Genomic DNA, 15,438 nt, shown 5'->3' on the forward strand with positions numbered 1-15,438 from the left:
TAACGTATGACACTGCCAGCTAATATCAATTATTTTAAACACTGCCGCATTTGACAGCTGTTGAAGGATCAATGCGATCAAGTTCAATGGATGACGGAACCTCATTAATTTTCGTAGCCCAATGCTAATGATAATACCATCGGTAAAAATAGCTTCCCTCTTTACATCCCACTCTGGTGACATTTGTGCGCTCTTGCACTAATTTGCTTTATGATATCAATGAAATATCACAGTATATGTATATACCCATAAACTTATATATATCTTTGGAGACACGGAAAATATGTGTGTTCCCTTCGAGAAAAGTCAGAATATTCTTGGCTCCTCAGTCTTGCCTGGGCTCTCGACGGAAACGGTGCGTTTTTTAAAATAAAAATTATCTATATTTTATTCTCCTTAAAACTGCGAAAATATATATAGGGACGGATTACTTGTTTTTTAAACCAATTAAAGCAAGTGCAAATTCAGTGGACTCTTATTGTGGAAAGTTCTTTAGTTTGGTGTAAAACTGTCCCTTTTCTTCCATGAAATGCTCGTGAATATATGTAAAAAGTGTTGAACATGTGCTATTTTTAAAGCCACGTTAATCTTAATGGCTTTGCTTCTCTATATGTCTCCGCATATATAGTTCTTGTCCCATAAACATGTTGGAGAACAAATAAAAAAGGAAACGAATGACGTGAAATTTTATTAATGTCTTCTTTTTTATAAAATTCGAACCCAAGAAGTCATCAGAAGTGAGAGTGGAAAGGTGTGAAGAAGCCGTTCTATAAGGATCGTATATAGGGCTGCAGAATGTGGGCAGCGAAATATGTTTTATGCGCGCTAACATGCGTTGCATTTGCTTCAGGTAAGTGTGGGCGGACTTCCAAAATATTTCACCGATTGTGTGGAAAGGGAAATTTATTGGGTAGTTTACAAGGAATTTTGGGATTATAAAAGATTATTATGGTTTCACCCGTGTCGCCTCAGCTTATATCATTCTACAATTAGAAAGAGATCCGTCGGTTAGCTATTACAACACTTTTCACATTTCCTAAAAAAATTTATTTAAATTTGTGTCGATTAATTTCGTTGAAAATGTAAAGACAACTTTTCTAAAAATGACATCTTAAAGTATCTAAAATACATTTCATTTAAGTTTAACTGTTAAATTTGTGGACAATTTTTCATTCGTTGGTTTATCGCAAAGAGATATTTAATTTAAAATATATTACAAACTTTTAGTATATGCGGACTAAGTTTTTTATTCCATTCGCTTTTTATTAATGGTTTCATTAAACAAATGTTTTATAATAATAAAAAAAAAAAATTTATAGATATAAAATGTATAATTTTGCTAAAATATAAATGATTTGTTTGAATTAATTTTTTACATACTTTAATGCAACGATATATATTTTATCAGAATTTGTCAAAACTGTGTACTCAGTTTCAATTTTTGTAAGACAATTTATGCCCTTTTCAAATCTATTAAAATGTCTACCAAATTGTCATAAAAACCATTTGTCTTTATGGCTAATGGAGCATATATGTACATTTTTGTGACACGTTTCCGATAAAATTATTGCCGTGGCTAACATGGGACAACTTTTTAGCTAAACAAAATATTACTCACCCATTTACCGGCCGGCTTCTATAGAAAATGGAAAATATACGATCGTAAATCTTAACGAAGAAAATCCTAAAACGTAAAATTAATTTGAAAAAAGCAGGAAAAGCTTGATGGCAACAAAAAATCTTTTGGCAACGATTCAAATGATTGATTCACCTAGTTTTTATGGGTTTCCCCTTATGTTTTCTAGTGTCTAGGTCTGTATTTGAGGGTCTTTTATTATTTGTGGCTGAGTCAGAACAGCTGCTCGTGGTATTAAGAAAAATATAAATTGGTTTACTGCCGACGGATTATAGTAAGATATCGTGTGGTATTGCGGCGGATATAGGAAAAGCTTTTTGTGTATGTTTTGTGTTTTAATGGCTTTTTCATAACTATAAATATTAAAACTACATTAGTACTAAAGCTAAGTGTTCAAAAACCACATAAAATAGTAACTGTTTGAACAAAATATTTTCATCTCACATTTTATATCAAAATCTATTTAAGAAATGATCTCCAATACACCATTTACCAATGATGAAGAAATACTTTATAACGAAATTCTTTTAGAATTCTTGAATGCCCATTTTCTGATATTATCTAATTTAATTTTGCCCATTAGCATCTCCGAGTTCTGAGCGTAAGAGGAAAAATATCATGAGTATTCCCGAGGAGCCGAAAGTGCCTCTGTCCTTGGCCCCAACTTTAGACATGAGCTGCTCCGAAGCCAGGATCCTTCCACCGGAGATTAATCATGGCAAGGTGACTCTCTACGATCGGCGTCGAAGAGGCAAAAAGGTTTTCCTAGTTGCCTTTTACACCTGCGATGAGAGCTACGATTTCGAAAACGATAATACCGAAATGTTTTGCTCGAACCAGAAGTGGGTGGGTGAAATACCAACCTGTATTCCCCAGCCTGATTATACAGAACCCGAGGAGGAGGTGGAAGAAGATGATTTGGAAGAGTACGAGACGATCCCCAATGACAGTTTCGATGAAAGTGGGAATGATGTGGAATTTGAGGCAGACGATAATGATAGGGAACCACCACCGCCTCCACCGCCACCGGTAAAGGAAGATGACTTGTCTCTAAAAGCAGCCGATTCCAAACCGGAACCAGAAATTGTTATTAATATTAATGAAGATAAAGTGGAACTTCCTCAGAATTCCGATGTTTTAACTATTCAGGACCAAATTCCCCTGAAATCTCATAACGAATTTTTCATAGAAAACAATCCCGATACCAAGGTTTCAGAAGTTCCAAACGAAGTATTATCCTCTAGCAGTGCATCTGTTAGGCCCGCTAAAGATCGCTATGAGCCAACCTTGGTGGATACCAATTGTGGAGAAGATAATGGCGGGTGTGCCCAAATATGCAAGCGGTTGCTCTATCCAGATGAGAACCAACCCATAAAGCAATGTGATTGTAGAGAGGGTTACACACTGGATCCAAACGACTATGTCAACTGTATTGGTGAGTGCATATTATATTATGCGTAGTGAATAAGTAACGAAGTAATACAATCCTTTAACAGATATCGACGAATGTCAGGAGTCGAATGGCGGGTGTTCGGAAATTTGCGAAAACATGCCCGGAGAATATAAATGCAGCTGTCAAGATGGTTATTACATAGATGCTTCTGGAAAAACGTGTGTGGGTATGTAAAAGAACTAAATATAAAATATAGGGATATTGTAAAAAATTAGTTTTTATCGCAGACATCGATGAATGCGCCAATCCTGAGCTGTCTTCGGACTGCCAAGGCGATTGCGAAAACCTTCCCGGTTCGTATCGCTGTGTGGTGCCACTGGTGGAAAAAGAGGAAAGACTCAACTCCACTGAAGTGGTGGAGAGACCTGTCGAGGAAGGCAACGATACTCCGTTGGTAGTTGCCGTAAATCCCCCTCTTAAAAAATTATGTAATCGTGGTTTTCAACTTTCCACCGATGGTATTAAATGTGAGGATATCAATGAGTGTGAGATGACTGATCCCGAGGACCAAGGAGTCTGTCAGCAATATTGCGAAAACACTATCGGATCCTTCCGCTGCTCCTGCGGTGAGGGATATCATCTGCTCGAAGATCAGCGGGGTTGTGCCTTGGATAGCTGTGCTGATTTGGAGAATCCCCAGTTAAACCGTACTCGATGTGCCCACGAGTGCGAGGATCTGCCTGAAGGAAACTACCGATGCAAGTGTCCCAAGGGCTATCAGCTCTCTGAAGATTTGCACTCCTGCTTGGTGCAGGAATCCCCCTGCTCCAAGGACAACGGAGTCGAGAAGTGCTTGCCGGGAAGCTGTTTGGACAGCGAGGATTACACCAGCTTCAGTTGCATCTGTCCCATTGGATACCGGAGTGAGGTGCTCGGCTGCCAGGACATCGACGAGTGTGCCGAGGATACGCACCTGTGCAGTCACAGCTGCCAGAACACTCCGGGTGGCTACCAGTGCCTGTGCCCCGAGGGACTTAACCTGGTCGAGGAGTACACCTGTCTGGCCGAGAATCTGTGCGAGGTGAACAACAATGGCTGTGAGCAGATCTGCCTGAGTGGCCGAGGAGGGGCTTGCTCCTGCCGCGAGGGATTCCAACTGAGTTCCGATGGCAAAAGCTGCGAGGATGTGGACGAGTGCCTGGTGGACAACGGCGGCTGCCAGCAGGTGTGTCGCAATCTTCCAGGTTCGTATGTGTGCATCTGTGCCGCGGGCTATGAGCTTCTAAAGCTGGACGGCTTCCGTGGCTATTGCTTCGACATAGACGAGTGCTCGCGGGGAACTCATGGGTGCAGCGATCAAAAGCTTTGCGAGAACCTCAATGGTTCGTACACCTGCCTCTGTCCAACTGGCTATGCCCTGGGCTTGGATAACCACATTGCCACATCACCTAACACCTCATTCTCCTATGATTCCATCTCATTCGAATCTCCATCTTCACCCTCATGCTTGGACATCGACGAGTGCTCCTTGGCCAACGGGAACTGCTCCCACTTTTGCCAAAATGAGCCGGGTGGCTACCAGTGCCTCTGTCCCTTGGGACATGCTCTCTCGGACGACATGCGCACCTGCCAGGACATCGATGAGTGTCTCGATGGCAATGGCCGGTGCTCACAGCTCTGCGTGAATCAACCGGGGGGCTTTGCCTGCGCTTGCGATGCGGGTTACGAGCTCACCCCCGATGGTTTCGGTTGCTCCGACATTGATGAGTGCTCGCAGGACTATGGCAACTGTAGCGACATATGCATCAATCTTTTAGGTTCGCACACCTGTGCCTGCGAAAGGGGCTACGAGCTGGGCAAGGACAAGCGGTCCTGTCAAGATGTGGACGAGTGCGCGGGCCTCCTCTCCGGCGGCTGCACCCACGAGTGCATCAACAAGGCCGGCACCTTCGAGTGCGCCTGTCCCCTGGGCCAAACCCTCAACGAAGACGGTCGCAGTTGTCGTCCCGTTGTGGTGAGTTGTCCTCCGGGCACTAAGCGCTCCTCCGAGGGCTGTGCTCCCATCAAATGTGAAGCTGGTTTTACCCTGGGATTGGACGACGAGTGCGAGGACATCGACGAGTGCCAGGACAAGAACGGAGGATGCTCGCATCGCTGCTTGAACAGTGAGGGTTCCTTCAAGTGCAGCTGTCCACCGGGCTATGAATTGGAAAGTGATCAAAAGACTTGCGTGGACATTGATGAGTGTTCTCCGGAAAAAAATAGTTGCATCGCCGGAAAGTGTATAAATGAGATGGGAGGCTTCCGTTGCGAGTTCCCCGAGTACCCCACATTGCCGGATATTCCCTCAGTCTCCGAGGTGCCCAAAGAGCCCAAAACGGAATCGGAGAAACCCAAGTACCCCGACTTCAACGAGTTGTCTAAGAACATACCTGAAAGCCCCAAATATCCTGTCGTGCCGGAGAACAAATTCCCAGACTTCCCTGAGTGGCGAAGACCAGAACTTCCAAGGATCCCTCCACTTGACGATTTACCCACACCAAAAACACCTGTTTCTAAGCTGCCTGAGTTGCCCAAGCGTCCTAGGGTAAATCAGTTCCAGCCCAGGGATCTTTGCCCTCGATTCCAGGCACCACCCAATGGCAGGTCACACTGTAACAGGTTTCGCCATAAGACGAAGAACTTCTACTTCAGTCGCTGTCGGGTTACCTGCAATCCGGGATATGTACGTCGCGGTCCGGAAATCAAGAACTGTGGCGCCAATGGCATTTGGGAGGGTCCAGAGACAACATGCGTATGTAAGTACTAAAATAAATTACTGAATCATCTTGTTCTTTATTTATTTTGATGTATTATCCTAGCTCTGAATCGGCCTGGAATCTGTCATGCCCTTAAGCCCGCACGTAATGGATTTATATCTCCGGCTAGCTGCACTGAAGGTCCATCCAAATTCGGAGATCTTTGCCAGCTTACGTGCAATCCCGGCTTCGTTTCTACCGGTTCCATGCTGGCCAGCTGCATGATGTTTAACGGATGGTCCTTCGGAACCGACCTCAATTGCGTGCCAATCGATAACACTTTGTTTGCCAATCCAACATTTTCGCCACAGTGGAAATCTCCGCTAAAAGTGACGCCCCCTGCAACCCAGGAAGTTCAGCTGGTGGAACCCTATATCAAGTGTCCAGAGAACGTGGTGATTCTACTACATTCTGGAGAGCAGAAGGCTCACGTAACACTCCAAAGACCGAAAACCAATATTAAAGACGGTCGCTTGGTAGTCTATCCCGAATGGGCGGCTGGGCTTCAAGGTCATTTGCCAGCTGGGCTTCATAAGATCGACTTTGCAGTAGTCTATGGGGAGGACCAGCGCACAGTTAAATGCCACACTATAATCACTATTAAGCCTGCAGGTACAAATTCCCTGAGCTTTTCTTCGGAACCAGCTGGATATCGAAGCTCTTCATTTCCTAGACCACCTGCATTTGTCACCTCAAGCATTTCTTCTTCATTTCCAAAGTTTCAGTCCTTAGATTCAGCTCCCAAATCAGCTTCCTTTCCCACATTTTCAACCCACAGTTCAATTCGACAGTCGCCATTTTCAAGTAGTAGTTCCTCCTTATCAGAACCCCTTCCTCGGGAGTCGGCTCTTGAGACAACGCCTTTTAGATCCTTTTCCACCCACAGTTCACTTCAACAGCCCGAACCTCCGAGCTTTAGTTCTGCAGACACTGAGTCTTTCTCCAGATTAGAGCCCCTTCCCCAAAGATCAGCCAATTTAGTCAGCCCTTCTCCCAGTGCTCGTGGCGAAAGTACACGGGTAGATTTGGGTTCGGATACCACAAACTATTGTCCACCTTCCATTGAAGTCTATCTGAAGGAGAACCAGAACTTGCGATCGGTGGCCTGGGATGAGCCGCGATTCGCGGGAAAACTGCTCAAGATCTACAAGTCACATGTAAGGATGGATTTCCTTAATGAACCTTGAGGAAGTCTATAATATATCCTACTCATTTGCAGTTCCCTGGTTCCTTGTTTAAGTTGGGAGAGCACACAATCAATTACGAAGCCACCACCACCGATGGTAGAACTCTAAGATGCACTTTTATCATCTATGTTAGGGGTAAGTAAATAAATATTAACAACTAACTATATAAGAGGTGTTTATTACTTACTATAATATAGTTTATTATACACATAATTATTAAACTAATGTTATAAATAGCTCTAGATATATGTTTTCATTATGTAGTAATAATTTAATGATTTTATTTATATAGCTCCAAAGCCCACTCCTGCTCCAATCTTGCCAGAGTTCAACTTTGATTCCGAGCCCGCTAGTCTCATCCAAGGGTTCGGATCTTATGTCATCTGTCCGGGTAAAGAGCCAGTCCGGGTCACTGCCGATCAATCCGTAAGTCTGACCTAAAAACAGCTTTGCTAGATGTCATTATCATATTTATTCTGAATCCCTAGGTCGATCTGCCTGTAGGCTGCACTGTGAAGAACATTCGCCCGCAATCGGGTCCAAAGAAACAACTGAAACTAGCCAAGCTTACTTCGCTGTGGCATCGTTATCCTAATTTCTGATGTCTGTAACTATTGTGTAAGCTGTATACAACATGCAACTATTTACTATGTGGTGTGTACCAATTGGTGCGCAATTCACACAAATATTTTTGTACGACTTTTGTATGCTTAATTTAAATAAATAATTTAAAAATAAAACGAAGGGTCATCTAATTACTTTAATAACTCTAACAAATACCTAATACAAATATTTCTAGGATCGTCAACGTATTCGTTTATGTAAAAAACAGTATCAAAGAATTTAACGAATATGTGTTAAAAATACCTCAAAGATCCCCTTCTCTGTTAATTCAGTTAATATTGCACATCAGGAGATATCTTCCTAAAGAGTATGCGATATTCGAACTCCCTTTACCACTTTCATGTTCCCAATATGTGTGGTGTTCACTTTCAATTCGGGCAAGAATAATGGCAACTGTGAGACAGGTAAACAACATACGGGCTGTCAGAGGGACGGCCTGCCAGACGGCTTCCCTGGCAATTTGTATGGGTCTTTGTCTTTGGCGACAGCTTCCTCAAACACGCTTTTGAACTTGGCAACTTGGCGGAGATTGGTGCTGGGATTAGGATTGAGATGGAGCTGGAGCTGGAGTTGGCAGTTCGGGGAGGAGCTGCGCTGTTTGGGGTCTATTGCACAAGGCGGGACTTGGCGGGTGTTTTGGGGACCACCTTGGGCATAAATTGTAATTATGCCTGCCACCGCGGCGGACAATAAATCTCAAAGTATTTATCGGGCAACATGACAGAAGTGGGTCGGACCTGAACCCAAACACAAGCCCAAAAATTCGAGATTTTCCCCTGCTCTTTATTTCCAGCCCCTTTTTGCATACGAAAAAAAAGCGAAAACATTTACAATATTTACCCGCAACAATAACGCTTTAAATGCAGTTATGACTAAATGCAAGAGTTATTTCTATGTTGAATGCCTTTGTGGGGGCTGTCGCTTAAAATTGTGCGCATAACTTGGAACATGAAAAGTTACTTAGAGTCGGAGTTTGCGGGGCCTTTAATTAAAAGCGACAGGTTTCCGAGACATTTTACTTGAGATCGTGTTGTTTGCTTTGATGCCGTTGTTGCATTGGAAGTTGCAGCTATTGTAATTACATATGGCGATGGCCGTGTCCAGAGCCAAGGAGCCGCACCCATATCGAAGACCGCTGACCCACATTTCGGGGCACCACTTGGACTTTGAAGATGCAAATGGAACCGCATCGCATCGCATCGAATAGCATCGCATCGCGATCGCAGACGGCGCCAAATTTATGTAATCAAAACCAACCCAAATGGATGCCATCGAATGAAATTGCCAGCTTGGACTTAGACTGGGTTTTGGGATTGGGATTGGGACTGGAGTCTGATGATGTCAGCAGCGGCGGCAGAAGGAGCCAGCCAAGTCGGAGGCGGCAGCAACCCAAAACCTAGGCAAAAAGGTTATCAATATCCCAAGATCTTTTGTAAAAGTTGGCAAATTTCACTCGTAATGCAATCGCACGCAATGTGTCCACCTCTCCAAATTGCAAATACCCAAGAAATATTCGAGTGCTTGGCCAAAGGGAAAGCCAAATGCTGAGATGATTTCGAATCTTTAATTATACCGACGAGTGTGTGGGGAGCATAAATCATATTGACACTTGGTCTTAATTAAAGGCAACCTACAAAAGCCAAGTTCTAGTTGGGGTTTCTGTATTTTTGTAGAAAAATCATAAATCAATGCGGGGCGCAAGCAAACTAATAAAATTCAATTTGTAATCAGAAACCTCTGCAACGCCCTGCGAAACGAGCTGGCAGACGGGTCTTCACTTCAATCAGCAACAGTTAGAACCCACAGAACTGGGAGAACCATAGAACCATAGAGGGGTCTGCGTCTCGCTTTTGACTTCCAAGAATGCAGCTGTTCTACGGCCGAGACTCCTCCAACTCCATCACCATCTCCAAGACCCATAAAAATGAACATGCCAGGCTGTCAGAAAGCCAATGCCGCTGCTCCTCAGACGGCTACTCACCAAATCCGAATCCGAATCGGAAAACAACTATAAACACGATGAGAACAACGCGAACGGGCTGAGTGTTGGCTCTTTGGAGTGACGTTTTGGGCCTGGCTGTGGCAGACAGAAGAACAAAGTCGGCGCCGAAGTGCCCATGGGCCTAGAGACGGTCGAAACCGGAGCGTGAGAGCTATGGTTATGTATGATCTCGTCTCGTGATTTTTGGCTTGGATCCCGAAAAGCACTTGTGGCTGCCAGAAGTGATCGTTCTGGGTCAGTTGCAGTCGAAGGGGGCCAAAAGTAGGTGAATGCCAAACTGAAATTGATATATTTAGACAATAAAATTTGGCTCGGACTTGAAGGGTTCCTGGAATTTTAAAATATTCTAACTTGAATAAAGGTCCCCTCAAATTAGCGTATTGAATAATCCTGATGATGGTGAAATTTATGAAAAATGTAAGCAAAACCTTAGTAAGTAGAATAAGAATAGATTTGATATATATGAATTAATAAGAATAGTAGGTAATCATATTTATAGGATTCACATCTGCTAGTTGTTGTACTCAGTAGATAGCATTATAGATCTAAAATATAAATATTCTTATATATACAGATTTTTATAGAGCTCTTTTATAGGTTATGTAGGACTGCAGAAAGTGTGTAGTATAATGACTATTTCTATGATTTTAAAACTAAACCGATCTTGACCGATATTTGAGCTTCGTAGACCCGGTTCCGCTTCCAACTTTTTGGATTGATTCCCATCCGAATCCAGAGCTTGTCAGTCGGCCATCTCTAGCCGCTGGCTTTTGGGGCCCATGACGGGCTTCATTCCATTTCATTTCGGCCGGTTCCATTTGGCTGTTTGGCCCGCTTTGTTTGCGCCGTTAACCTTGGGGGCACAGCAGCCGACCGCGACCGTCAAGAAGAGCAAAACGTAAAAAGCAGGCGCAAAAAATTGGCTAAGAAATGAAATACCTGGCGTAAAGAAGAGGATTTGCATGCCAACTGAGTGGGTGGCTGAGGGGAGATGGAGGTGGAGTGCCACAATGATTGACACGACTCAAGTTGAGTTTTCTTTTTCAATTTGCCAGAGCGAAGCGCAGTGCTATTTTGTGGGTCAGGGTCAGGATGGCAAATGTCAAAGCGACCGCAGATGCACACATGGCCCAAACATTTCCCCACCTTTCGACCATATATAATTGCTTACGCACGCGACCATCGAACGCGTTGGATTGCCATTGCCGTGTCCACAGCCACAGCCACATCCACATCCATATCCACTTTCTTTACAATTTATTTTGGTTTATGTGTTTATCGCTTCTCGCTAATCTTGCAATGCGGCAGCCACCGGCAATCAGCGACGGTGACAGTTGGGGCAACTCCCACAAAAAGCCAAGCCCAAGGAGCAAAAAAGCAACATGAAAAGCTAAAAACTCAGAGCTATATGGCCACAAAAGTCGCCTTGCGTTCCGTCGCATGATTTATGGCGCGTAATTTGCGTGCGCATGCGCAAATTGCGCCATAACCTTTTGCTTTTGCTTTTGCAGCACAAGCATTGCTTTCCTCGATTCCAGCAGCTTCCTGCTGACAAATGAGCCGCCACCCAATCAGTTTAACCCACTGAAGCTCGGTTCTTGCTGTTGCGAAAGAAAGTTCTGTTAAAGAACTCTAAAATATATGACATTTTGGGTCTTAAAGAAGCTGAAAATTCTGCGGAAAACGAGGTTGCATATTTGTATTTTGACCTAGTTTGAGGTAAACCACAATACAACTATTTTAAGCAAAGTAAAAGATTACCTGTCTGTTAATGTTTAAATGAGTTAAACAAAATAGTATTGCTATGATGTATAGTATTTTTGACAAATATTCAATAAAAGAGAAAATCTTTAAAGCAACCCTAAAGAGTTTAACATTATTTGTTAATGTGCGAAGAATTATCTTAAAGAAATAACTAACATTAAGAAGCAAGACAAAGTGGTTTTAAAAATATTATATAACCCCTCATATCTTGACGCAGCTTGTCGATTTGGTATATGGATAATTTGATAAATTATTTTAGAATTATACATAAAAACAATTGATCTTTCTCAATGATTGAAATAATAATGTTACCGATATTCCTAATGTTATCAAATCCCTGAATGAACTCCGAATTTTATGAATTTTCTTTGATTATCTTGTGAAAAATGGCTAAAAACACCTTTATTTTTTACACATTTGTGTGTCAATGGGTTAATGGTGCCGCAGTGAAAGAGATGAAAAGTGTGTCACTTGCATTCTTTCGGTCTTGTCTTGAATTACTCGACTTGCAACCACCAGCCATCGATAACCGAAATCGAGGGACTTGGAATGGGAATTCCGGAATCGGGTGGACGGGAATCGACCGACTGATTTATAATTTCATTGAACTATTACCAGAGCGACAGTGTTCGGGGGACAGCGCTCGCCAAATTGATTAACAATCAAAATAAATCAATACACAGCCTCGGAGCGAGAAACGTCAAAAATCGCAACGAGCAAATTGCAATTGCAACACTTTCGCTGCAGATTTTGTTTTTCACACTTGATTTACATTTTAAATTGAAAAGGCTAACCAAAACCGAAACCCAAAACCGAGCCGAAAAACGAGCGCTGAAAACTGAAACCCAAGGCGAGGAGTATAAAAAAAGGAAAAATAAAGAAAAATAAAAAAGAAATACGAAATTTCCAGCCGGCGGGCATGAAAAGTGCAAGACGAATTGGGCGACATTGTCAGGCGGGCAGAGTTGAGATTGTTGCCTGGATTTGGGGCATGTGCAGCACTAACGCCCGTCTGAAATCCGAAATCCCCAATCCCAAATCCCGTCCCAGACGAAGACGTAGACCCCCAAAGCCCCGAGGTCTGGACTGTGAGGACCCGAGACCACCTGATACCACCATGATAAAGAGATCAATGGCAGAGACGACCACTTCGCACAGGTGAAATGTCAATTTGGCACACAGCACATGGCACACAACCCCGAACCACGTAACTCAAGTCTTAATCGTCCACGCCATAATGCTGTTAAGCCGTCTAATTGAAGTTTCACTTTTCCCTGACTGGCTGACCTCTGTGCAGATACATTAATTATCTGTAATGAACGTTTACACTTATTTATTGGCATTAAATCATCGTTTAACGCGCTTTAAGCATGCACTCTTCGCCGGTCCAGAGGTCCGTTCATCCGTTTTTCCTCGAACGGCCTTCGGATGCGTCTGCCCGTCTGCGATCCAGAGATATATATGTTTTTATATATAGAGAGATATATATATAATGCCATCTCCGGCTGGATATGCATGCCAAGTGGCCGCAAATTACAGACGAGGACGCTTCCGTTTTCTTTGTGCCGGCTGGGTTTCTAAGCGGAATGGAACTGAGAGACCCGTTGATAAAGCCGAACCGGAGTTCGTTGGCATTTTGTGCCACATAACAAACGCCAGGCACTTAGTAATGAGTTATGAGCCACCCGGCAGCCAGTCAGCCAGTCAGCCATTCAGCCAGTCTGTTAGTCAACTAGTGAACACTGGATCAACTCCGATTGAGTGGGCATTAACCTGCTTGGGTTGTACATATGGGTTGTACTAAGTGCAGGGCTGGACTCCATTATTGGGAACTTCTGAGGGATCAGATTACACATCCTTAAGTAAATGGAAAACGGGTAATTACAGCTCGTTTTTGAGTGATTTGGTTGGTTTTCTGGAACTAATAAGGTGATAGCAAATAAAAAAGTTCAGAAAAAATAAATATACTTAATTCAACTTAAACTATTTATTTTATTTTTAAATCTTTTTGGATGACCTTTTTTATAAAACAGATTATTTAGTTTAACATATGACATTACTTGAAAGGAAAGATATATCTTATTTTACTCTTGCTATTTCAACTCCATTTAAAGAAATATGAAGCATGGTACAAATCAAAATCTCATCAACTGGTTGTGATGTCATGAACTTTTAAAAATACATTTTATAATGCATTTTAACTGAAACTTGTTCGAAAAGTAAGCTTTACCACTTCTCTTGATATAACTGGCCAGTATGGAATTTATATGCTATATTGCACTTTAGTAAAGCCATTTGGTATGGTAAAACTTGGCTAGTTTTCTGCGTGACTTAATTATTTTATCGTCATTGGCCACTATGATACCATTACTTGGATCCACTTTTTCCTGATATTTTAGGGGTAATAAGGAAGCAATCCAAACATGTATTTTTCCGTATAACCCATCGTATCATGTGCCACTGTGCAGAGTTTTCCAGAGCTTATCGGGCTAATCAGCCAACTCCCCGAATTTGCGATGTCATCTTGAGCGGGCCTCGTTATGAGGTTTGCCATGTTTTATGTATGTGCCTGGTGTAAATCAAATATTTAATGGTTAATTAATTGAGGCAGGTGGAAATCGGCGGATTCTATTATGATGTTGATCAAAGATCGGCCCCAGCGATGTGGGAGTGGGGCCATGGCCGTGTCAAATGGCCAAATGAAATGCAGTTTCTGGGCACATTTGTTTCTCTTGGCCACGTTACTTGGCACTGGCTAATTGCAGACTCTGTGGCATCGGCATCGGCACCGGCATCCCATAAAAGCTTAACGCTCCGATGCATAAATGTGTTTGTGCGGCAGTGCCGAGGAAAAACAGTGGTAAAAAGTCAAATGGTGCATGTTGAACACCCACAAAGCATAAATAAAAACAGCAATGGCTCGAACCGCGAAAAACCAAGCCACCAAAATCAGAGACCCTCTCGCCTCCCCCAAAAAAGAAAAAAAACAGAAAAAAGACTTGACTTCGTGGCGAAGGTGAAAGTGTTTTTGTTGGCCCGTTGCAATTATATTGTAAATGATTTTATTATTTATTTGCTGAATTAATTTTGGCCAGGCTGTGGTGGCAAGTGTCTGCTGCCTGCGATGCGATGTGAAATATTCCATATAAATATTTATGTTTTAATTAAAAAGGCCACAAGGAAATTGAAATTGCATAAATCTCGCATTTAATTTGTAACGCGGCTAGAGGAAACCGCTTGCTTTTCATTCAATTTTTATAGGGTGCAATTTATGATTGCCATTAAGGTAAATTAAGTTGTATGTTGTTGTTTGATTTTTTATGGGGAATTACTTAAGCAAATTTGGCTAACTTAATTTGCGGATTTCCCTCTTGATGAGGTTAATGCGGATTTATTCGATTTTATATTTATTCGAGCCAGTTTATTTATGGTTCAATTCTACGGGAAATTAGTGAGACAGTTTGCCAGTTAGATTTACTTACTCCTAAATCAAGTCCAAATTGGTTTCGCTAGATGTCTTGTGCTGGCTTTAATGGGTATGAATGAAGTGCAGTTCTGGCTTCTGGGGTACTCCAGATTAATGGCACTCCCATATCATTACTTAGCCGCACTTGGCAGGCCATTTCTCAGAGGCCAGTTCATATTTCAGGCCGTATTTATGACTGAACACACATTCTGTGACACTGGCGACCTTCAGCCTGTCAGCCTCCGCAGGAGACATCCTCATCCTTTGCAGCATCTGCCGGCGATTTGCAATGATTTTTGGTGCAGCAACTGGTTTTTTGCACAATTTTCGAACATTTTCCCCCCAATTTTACGTGTTCATTATCATACGGTGCTGCTGCTGGGAGCAGATGTAGCATGTACAACGTAGTTTTTGGACACAAACGAAAGTGAACTTTTTAAAGCCTGGCCAAAAGTATATTTTTTGTATTATTTCTTTTTTCTGTATTTTTGATTTTCTCGCTGGATGCTGGCGAAACGTGTTGGACTTGGTCTTGGGTCCCGGCGTTTTGTTGGTTATTTATCGTCGC

The 15,438-nt window shown here is 42.6% G+C and overlaps 1 protein-coding gene across 3 annotated transcripts; it reads left to right on the forward strand.

The window, feature by feature from the left end:
* Positions 1-303: 303 nt before the first annotated feature.
* Positions 304-7,750, forward strand: frac (faulty attraction). Of its 3 annotated transcripts, XM_036815750.3 has the most exons (10): positions 308-355; positions 726-850; positions 2,220-3,071; positions 3,133-3,255; positions 3,317-4,273; positions 4,847-5,827; positions 5,891-6,984; positions 7,047-7,149; positions 7,307-7,440; positions 7,503-7,750. In XM_036815750.3, the coding sequence occupies exons 2-10, from the start codon at positions 796-798 to the stop codon at positions 7,614-7,616; spliced, it is 4,413 nt and encodes a 1,470-aa protein (XP_036671645.3). In that variant the 5' UTR covers positions 308-355; positions 726-795; the 3' UTR covers positions 7,617-7,750. The 3 variants fall into 3 exon arrangements, with proteins under 3 accessions (XP_036671642.3, XP_036671645.3, XP_036671644.3); XM_036815747.3 differs by having other exon boundaries at positions 304-355; positions 3,317-5,827; XM_036815749.3 differs by having other exon boundaries at positions 328-355; positions 729-850; positions 3,317-5,827.
* The last annotated feature ends 7,688 nt before the right edge of the window (positions 7,751-15,438 follow it).

This window comes from Drosophila suzukii, chromosome 3 (genome assembly GCF_043229965.1).
Source record: "Drosophila suzukii chromosome 3, CBGP_Dsuzu_IsoJpt1.0, whole genome shotgun sequence".
Classification (NCBI taxonomy): Eukaryota; Metazoa; Arthropoda; class Insecta; order Diptera; family Drosophilidae; genus Drosophila; species Drosophila suzukii.

Bases quoted from the DNA above. Each gene is read 5' to 3' on its own strand.
- frac (XM_036815747.3), top strand. From the start codon at position 796: ATGTGGGCAGCGAAATATGTTTTATGCGCGCTAACATGCGTTGCATTT. The intron at 3,256-3,316 runs GTATGTAAAAGA...TTTTTATCGCAG, and splicing joins TTCTGGAAAAACGTGTGTGG to ACATCGATGAATGCGCCAAT. The intron at 5,828-5,890 runs GTAAGTACTAAA...GTATTATCCTAG, and splicing joins TCCAGAGACAACATGCGTAT to CTCTGAATCGGCCTGGAATC.